Consider the following 19,395-nt stretch of genomic DNA (forward strand, 5'->3'; position numbering starts at 1 on the left):
TGTTTTTGTGCGCTCCATTTGAGGTAGAAATCGAAAGTAAGCGTTATTACAAGGAAAAAAACTTTCAGGCCTAATCATTTTGAGACTACAGGAAAAAGGTTGACTGTTATGTTAATTAAAAAACTGCAGTCATGGCTGCTTGGATTGTCAACAGCCTTGTGGCTATTGTAGTCTTTTGACTGTGGGCCGGTTAAGGAGTTTTAGTGTCTCTGATGGGTCTTTGGCCTGGTTTGCTAACTACCTCTCTCAAAGAGTGCAGTGTATAAAGTCAGAACATCTGCTGTCAAAGCCACTGCCTGTCACCAAGGATGTACACCAAGGCTCGATGCTAGGCCCCACGCTCTTCTCAATTTACATAAACAACATAGCCCAGGCAATTGGAAGCTCTCTCTTCCATTTATATGCAGATGATACAGTCTTATACTCAGCTGGCCCCTCCCTGGATTTTGTGTTAAACACTCTACAACGAAGCTTTCTTAGTGTCCAACAAGCTTTCTCTACCCTTAACCTGGTTCTGAACACCTCCAAAACAAAGGTCATGTGGTAAGAAGAATGCCCCTCTCCACACAGTTGTGATTACTACCTCTGAGGGTTTAGAGCTTGAGGTAGTCAAGTACTTTGGTGTATGGCTAGACGGTACACTGTCCTTCTCACAGCACATATCAAAGCTACAGGCTAAAGTTAAATATAGACTTGGTTTCCTCTATCATAATCATTCCTCTTTCACCCCAGCTGCCAAACTATACCCTGATTCAGATGACCATCCTACCCATGCTAGATTATGGAGACATAATTTATAGATCAGCAGGTAAGAGTGCTCTCGAGTGGCTAGATGTTCTTTACCATTCAGCCATCAGATTTGACACCAATGCTCCTTATAGAACACATCACTGCACTCTATACTCCTCGGTAAACTGGTCATCTCTGTATACCCGTCTCAAGACCCACTAGTTGATGCTTATTCATAAAAACCCTCTTAGGCCTCACTCCCCCCTATCTGAGATATCTACTGCAGCCCTCATCCTCCACACACAACACCTGTTCTGCCAGTCACATTCTGTTAAAAGTCCCCAAAGCACACACATCCCTGGGTCACTCGTCTTTTCAGTTCGCTGCAGCTAGAGACCGGAACGAGCTGCAACAAACACTCAAACTGGACAGTTTTATCTCAATCTCTTAATTCAAATACTTGATCATGGACACTCTTACTGACAGTTGTGGCTGCTTTGCGTGATGTATTGTTGTCTCTACCTTCTTTCCCTCTGTGCTGTTGTCTGTGACCAACAATGTTTGTACCATGTTTTTTTCTGCTACCATGTTGTGTTGCTGCCATGTTATTGTCATGTTGTGTTGCTGCCATGCTATGTTGTCCTCTCAGGTCTCTCTTTATGTAGTGTTGTGCTGTCTCTCTTGTCATAATGTGTGTTTTGTCCTATATTTTTATTAAATGTATTTTTTAATCCCAGCCCTCATCCTCGCAGGAGTTATTTTGCCTTTTGGTGGGCCGTCATTGTAAATAATAATTGGTTCTTAAACTGACTTGCCTAGTTAAATAAAGGTTGAATAAAAACAATACAAAATAAAACAATAAAAACGGGGACCATTTCTGAAGTTTCCAGACTGGGAATGCAAAGGAACTCGGCCATTAATCGTCACTAGTTATCACAGCCACACGTTCATAAATGGTTCAACTCTGTAACACCTAAAGATTTTGCAATTGTTTTAGATGCTATTCCCTCAGGTGTTGCTAAGTTATTCAGGAACGTGTCAAGACCTGACCCTCAGAGCCTACCTTCTATTGACCCTGTTGACTCATCAGTAGGAAAGATTTGTTTCTCTTTTGGTCCATTCAAAAACAGAGTGATACGATCCTTGTTTCAGCAGGATGTTGTATCTATACCTTATGTCATGCCTTATTGGAATGGATTTATTGATAATATCTGTTGGGAAAAAGTTTGGATGTTGCCACACACATACCTACTTGTAAACAAAATTAAGGAAGTTTCCTTTAAAATTATTCATAAATATTATCCTGCCAACCACTATATGAAGAAGTGTAAGGAAAACATCAACTCAAATGGCTCCTTTTGTAATGACCACCCAGAAACAGTTTTGCATCTTTTTTTTGCATTGTATGCATGTAAGAAAACTGTGGCAAGACATCAGTAGGTTTATAATTGAACACATTTATGAAGATTTTACACAATTGTGGAGAGATGTACTGTTTGGATTCTTTACATACAATAGAAATAAGCGGAAACATTTTTATGTAATTAATTTCATTATTCTTTTGGCCAAATTTCATATACACAAATGTAAATTTACAAACAGAAAACCACATTTTCGTACCCTACAAAAAGAAATTGAACTGTATTTTAAGACGGTTAAGTGCTCTACTAACAAAAAAGCTGTTAGAATTGTAAGTATATGCATGTCCCTTAAGGTCCTTGTAAATAATAAAATAAATAAATAATATGCCATTTTAGCAGACGCTTTTATCCAAAGCGACTTACAGTCATGTGTGCATACATTCTACGTATGGGTGGTCCCGGGAATCGAACCCACTACCCTGGCGTTACAAGCGCCATGCTCTACCAACTGAGCTACAGAAGGACCTTGTGTAATTGTAATGTGATATTGTACCCCCTAGCTCGATTGTCCATTGTTTGTAATCTATGTATGCTTGTGTTCCCTCATGTGCTTTATGTATTGATTTGTTGTTAATAAAAAAATAAAAAATAAAAATAAATTTTAAAAAAGACGGCTCCAGCAAGGATTTGAATTACTTAACCTGTGGCTCCAGTCTTGTTTTGTGAAGTCACGTTTCCACCTCCCGCGAGTTTACACGTCACCAGTTTCCTGTTGTTATTTTGTCAATGGTGGACAGTCTAACTCATAAATGTCGGGGAATATCAACACTGTAACCAGGAAAAGACGGGAAGGTGGTTAGCTATTTATTGATAGAAGCTAAAACCAAACTCTCCAAGCCTGTGGCATTAACAAGAGGCGGCAGCTAATTAGTTTAATAGCTGGCAAAAATCTGACAGTAGGCTAGCTACTGTAGCAGTAGCAGCGGCCTTGGTCGGTTTTGGAAAAGTTGCCTGATTTTATGTCCATCATCAAGAAATTACCATCATCACGAGCTATGGACATCTAGTTTGGAGCGTCACCCGGACCGGTATGTAGCCACGATTGGCATATTTTAGAAGTTGTGCAAAATTATATCTAAACGAAGCCCCAAACTATCGTTAGCGTTCTAACTACAAAGTTAACTAATATTACGCCACTTGTTAGCGAACATTGCGTTAGTAAAGTTTCATAGCTAGCTAACTGTGGTAGCCTGCTGTCACTTTCAGCTAGAAACAGGGGATGTTTGCTTGCTAATGTTATCAAGCCCACAGCACAAGCATCCCCATAGTTACCGAAGAGTTATGATTAAATATAAAATGTGCTATACTATATGTCATGTAAGTCCCCGATTGGCAAATAATTAGTTAGGTAACGTTAACTTACGTTAACAATTAGTAAACTAGCTAGGCTAACTAACTATACACTTAGATGACTAATAATGTGATGTAGTTGTTCAGCGGCTTCACTGCAAGTATATTGTATGTTTTTAATATTCAATAAAAAACTGGATAGTAAGTTTTTCTAGATTGGTTACAAATGATCACCTCTCCTTTGCAGTGACAATGAGAACTACTTGCAGCCGACCGATGTTGTGCTTCAAACTGTAATACGCGACAGTTTCTGTGAATAATTATTCACCAAATGTATCGTGGAGTTGGGTTTAATCGCATACTAGCTAACTAACCAAGTTGATTTAACTGGGTTGGGAGCCACACCTCAGCTGTTCTGCTTGTGTTGAAAATTATTTGGCAGATTTATAGTAGTAACTGTTTATGACAAAAATTATTTAAAAATGTAACGTTAATAACACTGAAACTGTAGCTTGTAGCTGTCATTTTACACTTAGTTTGTGGCTGTCACTGGGTTTTCAGCCAGACTGTCAAAAGTGGTTGCTGCGAGTAGATGGGCTGTAGGCTGGATCTTGAATATTAAAACACCATTTGAAGTAGTCATCCATGCCAGCCTGAGCTGTTGTTTATTACATAGAGAACCTATTAAACCTAATTATGTCGTTTATTATGAGTAAACTGCAGTGACATGAGAGGAATGCATGGAGTGTGAAATGTGAGATTCCAGAAGGCCCTGGTTTTTTTCCATTTTTTTTTCAAAGAATACATGGACCTTATCAGAATTCCCGATATGCCCTCAGATGAACCATCACAGGCAAAGCGTCAATACAGGACTAAGATTGAATCCTAGAACACCGGCTCTGACACTTGTCGGATGTGACAGGGCTTGCAAACTATTACGGACTACAAAGGGAAAACCTGCCTCAAACTGCCCAGTGACGCGATACTACCAGACGAGCTAAATGCCTTTTATGCTTGCTTCGTGGCAAGCAACACTGCAGCATGCAAAAGAGCACCAGCTGTTCCGGACTACTGTGTGATCATGCTCTCCGTAGCCGATGTAAGACCTTTAAACAGGTTCAACATTCACAAAGTTGCAGGGCCAGACAGATTACCAGGTCGTGTACTCAAATAATGCGCGGAAGTGTTTTCACTGACATTTTCAACCTCTCCCAAATCGAGTCTGTAATACCTATATGTTTCAAGCAGACCACCATAGTCCCTGTGCCCAAGAAAGCGAAGGTAACCTGCCTCAATAACTACCGCCCTGTAGCATTCACATCGGTAGCCGTGAAGTGCTTCGAGGCTGGTTGTGGCTCACATCAACACCATCCCGGAAACCCTGGACCCACTCCAATTCGCATACCATCCCAACAGAACCACAGTTGACATAATCTCAATCTCATTCCACACTGCCCATTTCCACCTGGACAAAAGGAACCCCTATGTGAGAATGCTGTTCATTGACTACAGCTCAGCGTTCAACACCATTGTGCCCACAAAGCTTATCACTAAGCTAAGGGCCCTGGGACTAAACACCACCCTCTGCAACTGGATCCTGGACTTCCTGACAGGCCGACCCCAGGTGGTAACGGTACGCAACATCTGCCATGCTGATCCTCAACACTGGGGCCCCTCAGTTGTGCGTGCTTAGTCCCCTCCTGTACTCCCTGTTCACCCACGACTGCGTGGCCAAGCACGACTCCAACATCATCATTAAGTTTGTTAGGCTTAATCACTGACAACGATGAGACAGCCTTCAGGGAGGAGGTCAGATATGGACAATGACCTCTCCCTCAACGTGAGCAAGTCAAAGGAGAGGGGGTTGAACAGGCCCCCATTAACATTGACGTGGCTGTAGTGGAGCGGGTCGAGAGCTTCAAGTTCCTTGGTGTCCACATCACCAACAAACTAACATGGTCCAAGCACACCAAGACAGTTGTGAGGAGGGCACAACAACACCTTTTCCCCTTCAGGAGACTGAAAAGTTTTAGCATGAGTCCCCTGATCCTCAAAAAGTTCTGCAGCTGCACCATCGAGAGCATCCTGACCGGTTACATCACCGCCTGGTATGGTAACTGTTCGGATTTCGATTGTAGGGTGCTACAGAGGGTAGTGCGTACGACCCAGTACTTCACTGGGGCCAAGCTTCCTGCCATCCAGGACCTATATACTATACGGTGTCAGAAGAAGGCTCAAAAAATTCAGACTTGTCACCCAAGTCATAGACTGTTCTCTCTGCTACCACATGGCAAGCAGTACTGGAGCGCCAAGTCTAGGTCCAAAAAGCTCCTTAACAGCTTCTACCCCCAAGCCATAAAACTGCTGAACAATTAATCAAATGGCCGGCCACCTGTACTATTTACATTGACACCCCCTCCTTTATTTTAACTCTGCTGCTACTTGCGGTTTATCTGTGCGTAGTCACTTTATCCCTACCTAGATGTACTAATGACCTCAACTAACCTGTACCACCGCACATTAACTCGTTACTGGTCCTCCCTGTATATAGCCTTGTTATTTGTTACTTTTCTATTTTTTACTTTATTTCTTGAACTGCGTTGTTGGTTAAGGACTTGTAAGTAAGCATTTCACAGCAAGGGCTACACCTGTTGTATTCGGCGCATGTGACATACAATTTTGATTTTGATTAATTTAAGCAATTTCAACATTGGAGGGAAATGCATTGCTTCTACTGTCACCCTACGTGAAGACTTTGTGTGATAAATAATACACCCAAAGTCATGTATTTTTCTTTCCTATGTTCCTGTCCCGTCATAAGGAAACCTTGTTAGGTATTTGCTGTAGAACCGGTTGGAATGGAAATAGAACAGCTCTTTAAATGGAAGTGCAACAGCTCTTGAGTCAGCAGTCTGTCATTAATGATACATTGGTTATTTATTTCCTTCATACATCCATACGTATGTATAATCAATCCTGTTTTGAACCTCTGCAGATGCTGGGTAAAAGGTGCTGGTCCCAGTCACTTAGATTCTTTGCCTGCCTGCAAGTAGCATTAATGCAGTGTTTGGCTTCAATGTGTGTCTGCTCAGATGGTTTGAACTCTGTTTTCCTGGATAGATGGCAGCATAAACGTACATTGCTACTGACATTAGGTTCCTGTTTCTCACATAGTGCCTTCGGAAAGTATTCAGACCTCTTGACTTTTTACACATTTAGTTAGGTTACAGCCTTATTCTAAAATTGATTAAATTGTTTTTCCCCCTCATCAATTTACACCCAATACCCAAAGCAAAAAAACATTATTTTTTTATGTGAAATTATCACATTTACATAAGTATTCAGACCCTTTACTCAGTACTTTTTTGAAGTACCTTTGGCAGCGATTACAGCCTTGAGTCTTGGATATGACACTACAAGCTTGGCACACCTGTACTTGGGGAGTTTCTCCCATTGTTCTCTGCAGATCCTCAAGCTCTGTCAGGTTGGATGGGGAGTGTTGCTGGATGGCTATTTTCAGGTTTCTCCAGAGATATACGATTGGGTTCAAGTTTGGGATCTGGCTGGGCCACTCGAGGACATTGAGACTTGTCCCAAAGCCACTGCTAAATCAAATCAAATCAAATTTTATTTGTCACATACACATGGTTAGCAGATGTTTATGCGAGTGTAGCGAAATGCTTGTGCTTCTAGTTCCGACAATGCAGTAATAACCAACGAGTTATCTAGCTAACAATTCCAAAACCACTACCTTATACACACAAGTGTAAAGGGATAAAGAATATGTACATAAAGATATATGAATGAGTGATGGTACAGAGCGACAGGCAAGATGCAGTAGATGGTATCGAGTACAGTATATACATAGGAGATGAGTATGTAAACAAAGTGGCATAATTTAAAGTGGCTAGTGATGCATGTATTACATAAAGATGCAGTAGATGATATAGAGTACAGTATATACATATGAGATAAATAATATAGGGTATGTAAACACTATATTCATATTATATATGCTTTGTCTTGGCTGTTGTGCTTAGGGTTGTTGTCCTGTTGGAAAGTGAACCTTCTCCCCAGTCTGTGGTCCTGAGCACTCTGGAGCATGTTTTCATCAAGGATCTTTCTGTACTTTTCTCCATTCGTCTTTCCCCTCAATCCTGAGTAGTCTCCCATTCCCTGCCACTGAAAAACATCCCCCACAGCATGATCCTGCCACCACCATGCTTCACCATAGGTATGGTGCCAAGTTTCCTCCAGATGTGATGCTTGGCGCTCAGGCCAGAGTTCAATATTGGTTTCATCAGACCAGAGACTCTTTTCTTTTCTCATGGTCCGAGAGTCTTTAGGTGCCTTTTGGCAAACTCCAAACAGGCTGTTGTGCTTTTTACTGAGGAGTGGTTTCAGTCTGGCCACTCCACCATAAAGGCCTGATTGGTGGAGTGCTGCAGAGATGGTTGTCCTTCTGGAAGATTCTCCCATCTCCACAGAGGAGCTCTGTCAGAGTGACCATCGGGTTCTTGGTTACCCCTGAGCAAAACCCTTGCTCAGTTTGGCCGGGCGGCCAGCTCTAGGAAGAATCTTGGTGGTTCCAAACATCTTCCATTTAAGAATGATGGTGGCCACTGTGTTCTTGGGGACCTTCATTGCTGCAGACATTTTTTTGGTCCCCTTCTCCAGATCTGTGCCTCGACACAATCCTGTCTCGGAGCTCTACGGACAATTCCTTCGACCTCATGGCTTGATTTTGCCTCTGACATGCACTGTCAACTCTACAACGTTTATATAGTCAGGTGTGTGCCTTTCCAAATAATGTCCAATCAATTGAATTTACCACAGGTGGCCTCCAAGTTTTAGTTGCATCTCAAGGATGATCAATGGGAACAGGATGCACCTGAGCTCAATTTTGAGTCTCATAGCAAAGGGTCTGAATACTTATGTAAATTGCTGATTTTTATTTAATTTAGTCAATTTTAGGATAAGGCTATAATGTGGTCTGAATACTTTCCCAAAGGCACTGTACAGCCACACTGAATTTTAGCAATTTTAATGAAAGAAACTTTTCTAATTGAAGGTGAACAGGAGTGATGTGGAGCTCCAAGCGGAATGAACCACCACTGACTGTCCCGGCGCAGACTACTGGGCAGGACAGCTTCTTAATGTCTGATGCAATTTTTTTGATTGAGCCTTTATTTAACTAGGCAAGTAAAGTTAAGAACAAAATCTTATTTACAATGATTGACCTACACCGGCCAAACCCGGATGACGCTGGGCCAATTGTGCGCTGCTCTATGGGACTCCCAATCACGGCCGGTTGTAGTACAGCCTGGATTTGAACCAGGGTGTCTGTAGTGACACCTCAAGCCCTGAGGTGCAGTGCCTTACCCGACTGCGCCACTCGGGAGCCCATACTTCTATTACCATTCTTCTATTAGTGCAACATTCTGTCTGTCACACTGAAGAAATAAGGATGTGGGATACATCTTCAAGTTACCTTGAGCGTCTGTATGGGGCTGCAAAGGCTTTGTTTGCCTTTTTGTGTTGCTGATTTTAAATTAAAACATTTTTTTAATGCCTTTCTCTCCTCAGAGCTGTCAGCTGCATGGAAAAGTCTGAATCAGACCAAAGCTGCTGTAAGTAAACCCATATTAACAATGTTGTTTCACAGTTTTTCTATTTTTGTAGACTCACCACTTAATGCAATGATACATGGGCTGTGGTATTTGAGTTTTTGTTCTGCATTCTTTGTCTGAGTCAGGCGCTTTTGTTTTCCTTGCAGTTGCAGCACATTGAGAACCACCTGGAGGCTTTTCCTGGCTCTGGAGTTCTGCTGGATTCCGTCATGGATACAAAGAAAAGCTCTGGGGGCGCCACCAGGAAAGTGAGCCGCAGAGGTGAGGTACACAATGATATATCTCATCCTTGTAAGACATGGTTACTATTTACAGAACAAGGTTCTCAAACTGGACTTAGCAGCAGGCATCGTCATTACTTTGCGTTGTTTTGCATTGCAAGGTTACTTTGCAGGAATTCTAACCCTATCTCTCCTGACTCAGATGGGCGGCGCACAGACGACTGCTCCCAGGCAGGCGGAACCTCCAAGTCCAGAAGGAGGAGTCATTGGAGCCCAGACAAGAGCTCCCGCAGCCCCTTGAGGAACACCACACAGGACAGCAACGTCCACAGGAACAACTGTGTTGAGTTTAAAGAGCCTCTGACCTCTTATAGGTATGCACTGTTAATGAGATGTAAAAACATTTTAAGTGTATTTCTGCCATGTTTACTAATGTATGCTGAGGTTGTGCGACGATACAGTGCAAAAGGTTGTTTTTAGTTCCTGACCTACCCTATAAGTCCTGCAGTCAGAGATGGTCGTTAAGTCGCTACTTTTACAGCCACATGTACATGTGTAGGTCTTTGCACATAAGGCTGCCATTCAAAGCCATGTGATCTTGACACATCCCATTCAAATAGCCTGAATGCTTAAGTGACCCCCCCCCCCCCCCCCCCAGGGAAGCAACTCCAACACCCCCCTGACCACCTCCCAGCTGGAGGCCCAGAGTGTGCATTCGGAGGATGCCACCCCCCCTCCCCCGGACTCCTGTCTCAGCCAGCTGGTCTACCAGAGCGACACGCGAGACCTGCAGACTCGCAGAGACCTGGACAGCACACACTCGTCTGCTCTGGACAGCACTGTGGTGCGCTACCTCAACCACTGTCCCACGCTGGAAGCCCTGCGCCCGCCAGGCCACGCTGCTACAGCCAGAGATGCTAACAAGGAGGGGTGCCCGGAGCACAGGCCCAAAGCACACACCCTGGAGGGCCCGGCCCCACCCCTAGCAGAGACTGTTTCCTCAAGCCCTGGTTCGGCCTCCCAGAGGCTGGAGAACCTGAGGCGGAGGAAGCCTGACGACAAGCTGGAGAAGCTGAAGGAGACGATCCGCAGACAGAGAGAGCACCTGGAGGCTGCTGACAGAGACAGGCTGCTGGAGCAGCCTGTGGGCATCAGTGGAGCTGTGGAGACCACCACCGTACCCACGGCTAAGATGCGCAAAGTGGCAGCCGCACCTCCGGCACCTATATACAAAGGTAAAGCCCATTGGATAGAGAAAGTTGGTCTCCAATTGCACTGGATGTAAAAATCTGATTACATCATTCCTTCAAACCAAACAGTCATTTGTTCTTATCAGGTTTCAACAGGAGTGAGACCAAGATCTGCACTCCTGATGGTAAAGTGTGGCGAGAGATCTACAGAGACCTGTCTCGCCAGCTGTCAGGTGAGCACTGAGTGGTAGATGACCAATCAAAGGACACACCCTATGCTATTAGCTATGCTTACATAATGACCCCTGCAGTTAACAGGGGTTATTGACAGAAGTGGGGAGTGACTGCCAGCTCATCACCGCTCAATAGAATCAATGGGTTGTGACGTCATAGTGGATTTACAATGGAAAAAGACATCCGATTGACAGCATAGTCCAGGGGTGCTCAAGTACTATTTGAGAATATCTGATCACACAAATTTAATGGTGGCACAGGTCTGAATGGATATTGTCGTTTACTGGCATAATAACAAACCCCCACCTCGCAACCCATGCGATCCCTTGTTCACACCTTTTGTTGGCGGATCATTTTTAGCAGTTTTAATGCTCATTTCCTGCAATTGTACACATTTGTTTCCCCCAAAATAACTTGGTCGCTGTGTTAGAACATTTATTTTGATTGGCGATTTTGTGCATTTATCAAAAGGATTTGCCCACGTGAACGTGAACATTTTGTCTGATACGGCAAAATCGTGGCAAAAGACGGCTAAAATCGTAGTCTGCAAAGTCTAAGTGTTTTTCTTTTCGAGCCACATAATCTTTGGGATGGAAGAATGCTTTGTTTTACTTGAACTACTAAAACCGGATATAAAGTATGTAGAAAAGATGATGGACCTATATAATCTTTGAGAACTAACAATTCTGAGAACTGAATTCGAGACCATTTATTTTATGTTTGAGCATAAGAACACTGCATTAGCCATGGCAAAATGCATAGAATTGCAGGAAATTAACTTTAAAACTGCAAAATCTTCTCCGCTCCATGCAGAATAAGTGGAATCGCATGAAATTTGCTTTAAAATTGCAACATTTTCTCTCCGCTCCATGGAGAAATCTGTAGAATTGCAAGAAATTGGCAAAAAAAAGTCAAACAAATTTCTCTACAATGCCAAGATGGGGGCCAAATATTATTGTCCAGGGCCATTCAGATTAGCTGACCAGACCTATTGCCACTCCCAATACCTAAACTCCCAGTTTGATCTGGGAAAAAACTATAATACTAGGCTATAAATATAGTTGTTCCGATTTCAAGCTCCTGTGCTTAAATAAAGCTCTGCCGTTCAAACTGCCCTGGAAATGAGATGGCATAAAATACACTCCAGTATTTTCAGAAAGACTAAGAGCTATTTTACCTATCCCAGTCAACTGTTTCCTTCAATAAATAAAGCAACTGTCCTATTTCGGACAAGAATGATTTTGAGAGAACATTTCCACCAAAGAAATGAGTGTCCTCTAAATTTAGGATAACTTGATGAATGTGGTGAGGTTTTTGCTGCAGCAGATTTTCCAGGCATTTTGCCACAACCGCAGCACTGCTCGCTACCCTACCATTTTGTATGACTGAAGAAACATTTTTGTATTTTCTTTGTCCTCCCTGGCTCTCTGCTGATTCCTGTGCTTCCTCACAGGTTTTCATGCCAAAGTTCTCTGCTTCGTCCTCTGATACTGTAGCAGTCCACCAGCTTCATATTTAATTACTTTGTTTTGCATTCAGATGTCTTTCAGGAAGGTAGCAACTTTTTAGAAATTTGATAGTTCTGTTATTTTTCCCTCTTTTGTGTTCAAACTGTCATGTCATATCCTTTCTCCCCGTCTTAGAGAGCACCAAGGCCAAGCAGCGACCCACAGAGAAGGCTAAGGAAAGGAAGCCGTCCAAGCCTGTGAGGAAAATCCATAAATCAGCTTCTGTTCCCGACCCGGAAACCAAGCCAGGTTGGATCTCTTTTCATTTATCCCCGTCTCTCTCTATCTCACTTTTTATTTGTCTCTCGTGCTTACTCATCCTGGGTCTATGCGTTCAATAGAAGATGTGGATGCTCCTCCCAATATTGTGTGTGTAGGTGATAATTCATTACAAAGCCCAGGGGTCTTTCACAAACAGGGGGAATCTCCTCATTTGTTTTGGTTCATTAGTTACTGTGCAGCACGCACACTCAACCTGAGCAGGCGTATCACAGTGAATACATCTGGAAGGCGTGTACCACATAAGGCCTGAACTGTGTGCTCTCAAACAGGCCTCTGTTTGTCAGTGGCACCATTTAAGTCACTTATCCACAAAGAAATGTCCAGAATGTATCGCATGCTGATTGCAAGCAAGCCGCAGTGTAGATGCACACTGTAGTTGGAATGCAGATGCGGCACAGTTCTGCTGGGCTGGGCATACCAGCTCTCTGACAGCCACCCTGTACTGGGCCCACACCAGCCTCCCTCTCTCTTTCTTTGCCTCTCTCTCTCTCTCTCTCTCTCTGTCTCTGTCTCTGTGTGTGTGTGTTCTTCACAGTGCAGTGGAAAGTGAGATGAGTGTGGTATAGTGTAGTCTTACCCTGTGTTCCTGCTGCTGGACATCTGCTCCCAGCCCGCTCACCAGAAATAGCCCCCTGAAATCTAGGATCAAGTTCAGCTCCTTTACCAAACAGGAACAGCTGCTGGCCTAACGTCAGCCCCTGCTTTGTAGAGCAAATCGGTAGGCTATATTATTCAAAGTAATGGAAGAATTGAAAAATGGTAATGTTCCATTTGTTGAAAATGAATCCAGCAACACTGCTTTGTGCTAGATCCCTTGAGTTCACTGCAGTGCTGACACCTTTTTATGAAGACATTTAAAAAAATATTTTCAAAGTTGGTTATGCAGATGGTGCATAATTGACCTATACTCATTAAATTTGCATAATGCAGCTCAAATAATTTCTCTCCAAAGACTTCATATTAGAGCGAGACGACATCATTATGTCTCTTTTGTGCAAGTGAGTATCACTTCAGTAAAACAGCATTAGGGTTTTTTGGGCACATTTACAAGGGGCAATGAGCTGTTGAAACATCCATTTCTGGACATAGAAATGAATTATATGTACCAATTAAATCTTGAAGGATATAACTTATAAATACCTCATGAGTTCAACTGTTGTACCCCATAACCCAATTAAAAGCTAGTTTTACTCCAATGTTTGTAACTATGTAAATGTAAGCAAACACTGTATAGCCTCAAAGCATAGTTAACTGTCATTTTGATATCATGGATGGCCAGTCCTTGCATCCATAGCCCTGTCCATTACTGAGTGGCAAAAATTTCAGGTATATCCCTCAGCTTTTTACCAAAACAGAGCAGGGTTGACCACTTTGTTTCAATTAAGGATTCTATGTTGAAAGTCTTTGCTTTCTGATAAACCGTCCTGCCATAAGTCATTACTGCTGAACTCTACAGCGACCATGACCTTTCTGTGTGTTTTCATGGTGTGCCCCCTGTTGCTGCAGTGATCAGCACCACGTCATGGCGGGAGGGCCAGAAGCTGGTGAAGATGGTACTGGGCCCCGCTCCACGTCTGCCTCAAGAGCAAAGGCCAGAGCCCACAGACAGACTGGCCAGGACAGGTGGGTTGGGAGACATACAGTGCATTTGGAAAGTATTCAGACCCCTTGACTTTTTCTTCATTTTGTTACATTACAGCTTTATTCAGAATAAATAAAAAAGAATCCTCAGCAATCTACACATTATCCCATAACGACAAAGCAAAAACAGGTTTTTAGAAATGATTGCATATTTATTAAACATAAACAGATAGCTTATTTACGTAAGTATTCAGACCCTTTGCTATGAGATTCAAAATTAAGCTCCGGTGCATCCTGTTTCCATTGATCATCCGTGAGACGTTTCTACAAAGTACTGAGTAATGGGTCTAAATACTTAGGTATATGTGATAATTCAGTTTATTTTTAAATGTGCGAAATTTTCTAAACCTGTTTTTGCTTTGTCATTATGGGGTATTGTGTGTAGATTGATGGGAAAACCCCCTTAATTGAATCCATTTTAGAATAAGGCTGTAACGTAACAAAGTGGAAAAGGTCAAGGGGTCTGAATACTTTCTTTAGGCACTATCCACTACCCTCACCCATCTCTGCTCTGCTTGGCCTTCTCTCCTCTATCCCTCTCACCCCCTCCACTCCCCCTCCACTTAATCACACAATCATGTGTACGGCTGCATGCACACAATAATGAGATTGTTGTGGATAGTCAGATTCATATAATAGTTTGATTAAAATGTTTACATGCTATGCAAGAAGAACGATTCCCCTAATAATCATGTTTACATGGACACCTAATGGTACTCTCATAAATGCAGAAAATTGCATTTGTGTCACTGTATATGTGGCGTTCATGTTTTTGTTTATTGCATGTTAAAAGGCGTACAGTGCACGGCAAAAGGAATATCAATAAATAAAGAGTTTGTCGTCTCTTCTAGCGCAGGCAGTCTTCCTACATTAGCCAACTTTGGCTGTCAGTGACCGGAATTAATTAAGATTGACTTGCCGTTTCTGACTGACTGCGCAATTCAGCATGGTCTGGTTTCCATGGGTTGTGCTGGTGGTAGACTCATATCTGGGGGTTGGGGGAGAAGCATGAGGCTGCTTAAAGGGTTGTACTGCCAGTCTTTTTTTTTTTTTTACTGCTATATTAATTTCTGCATTGTTGGGGTTAGACTTTGCAAGAAAGGTATTTCACTGTACTTCTGCAAGTGACATTAACTTGAACTCCACACAGAACATTGTCTGGATATAGCTACTAGGGCTGTCAAACCATTACAAACATTTATCAAGTTAATCGCATGGTTTTCTGTAGTTGACTGCGATTAATCTCACATTTATTGAAGATGTTTCAAATAAAACACATCACATTGGGTTGTAGGAATAATTTAATTTGCCTATAGGGGAAGAAAACACAAAATAGACAATTGAATAATAACAGATCAGTCAAGTCTTGAGTTCATGTAAAATATCATACAGCTATTAGATCGAGCCTAGACTACTTCTTAGCCATGTTCTTCAACATGAACTAGTTACAAGCTGTTACTACAAGAATTGGGATAATTTGATCATTTCTTTTGACCTGAGGACTATTAACAAAAACATAGCTAAATTGAATGGCTGTTCTGTTTTTAAAATCTGAGTTTAATCTAGAGGCATTCTGCCATTACATTCTAAACATTCTCGTTTGGCTAGCTAGCTAACGTTAGCATAACAAGCTAGCTACTTCTGTGCAAATGAAGTGTCTGCTGTTATTTATAGAAACGCCTGAGAAAGTGAATGGTTGAACTTTCTGTAAGTTTTCTTTCAGAATTGTTGCTCAAAGCTGCATGTATAATTGTTTTAGCACTACAAGAGAGGCAGAACGCTCTGCTGCTGCTGTTGGTAGCAGCTGTTCGTACACCAACAGAACAGTGTTGTGAGGAAAGGAACTTGGCTGACAAAAATTAAATGCGTAGCAAAGATTGCCATTTAATTGTAACGCTTTAACTCTGACAGCCCTAATAGCTACCACAATTTTCCCCCTAATAATGCACACAAAACACATGTTCCTTTCAATTCACAGTAACATTTAGTCACAAATCAATACAATACCCCTTGTGGTTTGCAAATTTTTTCCAGCATCCCATCCTCGGTCAAATTCGGACCCCTGTCCGGAGCTGAATCGTCGGTCCAGACCCAGCAGCTCAGAGAGACCCTGCAGCCGGGACAGGACCACCCAGCCCACCCCAGACCCTTTCTCTGCAGGCCCAGCCGAGGACAGGGCCCTCAACACAGATCTCCTGTCTGTAGACATCCGGGGCATCCTGGACGACCTGCAACTGGAGCACAGAGCAGAGGAGCAAGCTCCAGTGGAGCCCAGGATGGGTTCAGTTTCCGGGGCCAGAACCACAGTATGGACGGCTGGTTGCTCATCCTTACGGGGCTCCCGCAGTGCCAGCCCCACCAAGCGCAACAAGCCAGGGCCATCAGAACCAGGGCCCAAGAAGAGGCACTACGACGCCGACTCGGTGCGCCAGTACATCACCCGGCAACAAGAGGAGCGTAAAAGACGTCTAGTGGAGGAGCGAAGGGCCCAGAGGGAGGAGGCGGAGAGCAGGAGCCAACGTCTTCAGGAGCTATATAGGAAGCAGAGAGCGGGGGTAGCCAATAAGGGCCCTGCGGTACTGGAGAGTTCAGTACAGAAACGCCTGCAGGAGACCTACACCAAACTACTACTGGAACAGGCTGAGTTAGAAGAGGAGCCTCTGCCTTACCAGACTCAGCCAGCCTCTACCACAGTCATCCACCAGGTAAAGGCATAGTTGAAGCACTCACTGTCCCCTTACTCACATGGCAAGCTTTAGCGAAAATGTGGGTATAGAGCATGGTATTATGGCGTGTCAAATGCATTTTTATATATTATTATATTATATATGTCCTTGTTATATTAAGAGCCAATATGTGAAATGGTGACTTGTCGAATTACCCTCAGTATAACTTTTGACATATAATGCTATTGCTTGTATTTCATGTAGTCAAGTGGCTTGTAGGAAATGACTCATCCTGTGGTGAGTTAAACTAGCTGTGACTTATTTGTGGTGTGTGTTCTCCATTAGCAGAGGCCCCTGTACCAGCCATCCGGGGAGTCGGACAAGGAGAACAAGAGGCAGGAGAGACCCCAGAGTGCCTCCTCTAGCAGTGACCTGTCTCTATCTGAGATAGAACCTCATTCACTCTCCAGGTCAGCACACACCTCACTAAAACACCACTTACAGCTTATACAGTGCCTTTCGGAAAGTATTCAGACCCCTTGACTTTTTCCACATTTTGTTAGTTTACAGCCTTATTCTAAAATGTATTTAAATTGTTTTTCCCTCATCAATCTACACACAATACCTCATGACAAAGCAAAAACAGGTTTAGCAAATTTATTATAAGTATAAAACTGAAATCACATTTCTATAAGTATTCAGACCCTTTACTCAGTACTTTGTTGAAGTACCTTTTGGCAAACTCCAAGTGGGCTGTCATGTGCCTTTTACTGAGGAGGAGCATCCGTTTAGCCACTCGACCATAAAGGCCTGATTGGTGGAGTGCTGCAGAGATGGCTGTCCTTCTGGAAGGTTCTCCCATCTCCACAGAGGAACTCTGGTGCTCTGTCAGTGACCATGGGGTTATTGGTCACCTCCCTGACCAAGGCCCTTCTTCCCCGATTGCTCAGTTTGCCCGGGCGACCAGCTCTAGGAAGAGTGTTGGTGGTTCCAAACCTCTTCCATAAGTTCCTCAATCAGCTTTCTGAATTACCCTCGAGGCACCAGAACATCAAATTTTAAGAACATTTTGAAGATCGTTCCACAAATAAGGTGCAAGAGAACTAATTTACCTAGTATGCTCGGTTAACCATAAAATAGGGTACTTCTAGTGATCGTTTAGATGCAACAGAAACTTCAGATACTGTAAATATCTGTCTGGTCCTCACATAGGGTAAACAATATGGATGTAACTGTCATCTGCATATGTTCATAAACTCATGAGTTGCTATGTAGTTCTTGGAATCTTGAGTTGATCCTCGACCCTGAACAATTTTTGCTTATATAACGAACACAAAGGTGGTTCTCAGAAAGTCCTATTTAGACTGTACGAGTCACATATTTGAATGGCTTCATGCATATTTAGATGTCTTAAACCTTTGGCATAGTATCCTATGGACAATGTTGCTCTGTACTAAAAGTATTTAATGGGTCCATATACTAAAGGACTTTAAATCCCCGAAACAATATTTTGAGTGTTTCTGAGCCCTTTGTTTAAAAAATTGTATATTTGAATACTAATCCTCCACTCTTTCTCCTTTAGGAATGAGATGGGACTGGAAGTTCCATCGTGGCTGCAGCCTGGCCATCTTAGTTCTGCAGTCAGACCCTCCAGTGCTCTGGCTCCCCCCACAGACAAGCTTTTCTCCCTGGGCCTGGAAACGGGAGCGGGCTCTGGAATGAGGGGAACCAGCCCTCCAGCCAGGCCTCAGCACTCTACTCTCACAGGAGCGGCCAACAAGACCAAGATGAACCGCATTGAGGCCCTGAAAGCCACAGCCGCATCCTTGTCTACCCGCATAGAGAGTGAAGCACGGAAACTGGCCGACACAGGGATCAACTATGGCTGTGCGAGGGACATGGATCTTACCGGTCTGACCCATCTTCAGCCTCAAGACGACGGCTGCTGGGCCAAGCCTGTGAGCCCATCGGTCAGAGAGCGCACTGATGCTGCTGACGAGTTGTCCCTGAGGATCCAGAGGCTCCTGAGTGCTGGCCAGAGCACATACAACGAAGCTCTCCCAGGGGTGGGCGACCTGCACAGCTTCAGAGAACAGAGAGGCGGGGCCTCTGCTTCAGGCAGCAGGCCACAGACATCCCCAGGCCTCAGCTCCCATAAGAGGCCGGAGGAGCACCCTGAGGTACCAGGGAAGACCAAGCTCCATGACTCCAGCGGTGACTCCATCAGTGAGGGCCCACTGCTGAGCGAGGGCAGCCTGTCGGAGGGCAACGAGAGCCCCCGCATGCACATAAAGAGGGACCCCAAACCAGCAGAGCGTCTCAGGTCACTGGACTTCTGTGCAGGCCAGAGGGAGGGCGTCCAACCCATCTCTCACTTCCAGAGAGCGGCAGATAAGTACCCAGCCCTCAGCACCCTCCCCTTCTCTCAGCCACGGGACCGCAGCCGAGGCCCATGGGAGGAACTGACCAAGGGAAGTCCTCATAGCGTCATCAACATCTTCACGAAGAACCACCTGCACAACCACACCAAGGGTTAGCCAACACATTTACACACCCACCCTATCCATAGAAGTGTTTTGAATG

At 43.7% G+C, this 19,395-nt stretch overlaps 1 protein-coding gene across 1 annotated transcript in view; it reads left to right on the top strand.

Annotated features, from left to right (window-relative positions):
* Window positions 1-19,395, top strand: part of LOC124038656 (centrosome-associated protein 350-like) — a 61,871-nt gene that overhangs the window by 19,547 nt on the left and 22,929 nt on the right. The window contains exons 2-10 of the mRNA XM_046354760.1: window positions 9,217-9,331; window positions 9,494-9,633; window positions 9,950-10,526; window positions 10,628-10,714; window positions 12,359-12,472; window positions 14,012-14,128; window positions 16,181-16,851; window positions 17,158-17,282; window positions 18,395-19,344. Coding sequence (XP_046210716.1) covers window positions 9,217-9,331; window positions 9,494-9,633; window positions 9,950-10,526; window positions 10,628-10,714; window positions 12,359-12,472; window positions 14,012-14,128; window positions 16,181-16,851; window positions 17,158-17,282; window positions 18,395-19,344 — 2,896 coding nt within the window. The remainder of the gene's footprint in view (window positions 1-9,216; window positions 9,332-9,493; window positions 9,634-9,949; window positions 10,527-10,627; window positions 10,715-12,358; window positions 12,473-14,011; window positions 14,129-16,180; window positions 16,852-17,157; window positions 17,283-18,394; window positions 19,345-19,395) is intronic.

The sequence above is a fragment of the Oncorhynchus gorbuscha genome, linkage group LG06, assembly GCF_021184085.1.
Source record: "Oncorhynchus gorbuscha isolate QuinsamMale2020 ecotype Even-year linkage group LG06, OgorEven_v1.0, whole genome shotgun sequence".
Classification (NCBI taxonomy): Eukaryota; Metazoa; Chordata; class Actinopteri; order Salmoniformes; family Salmonidae; genus Oncorhynchus; species Oncorhynchus gorbuscha.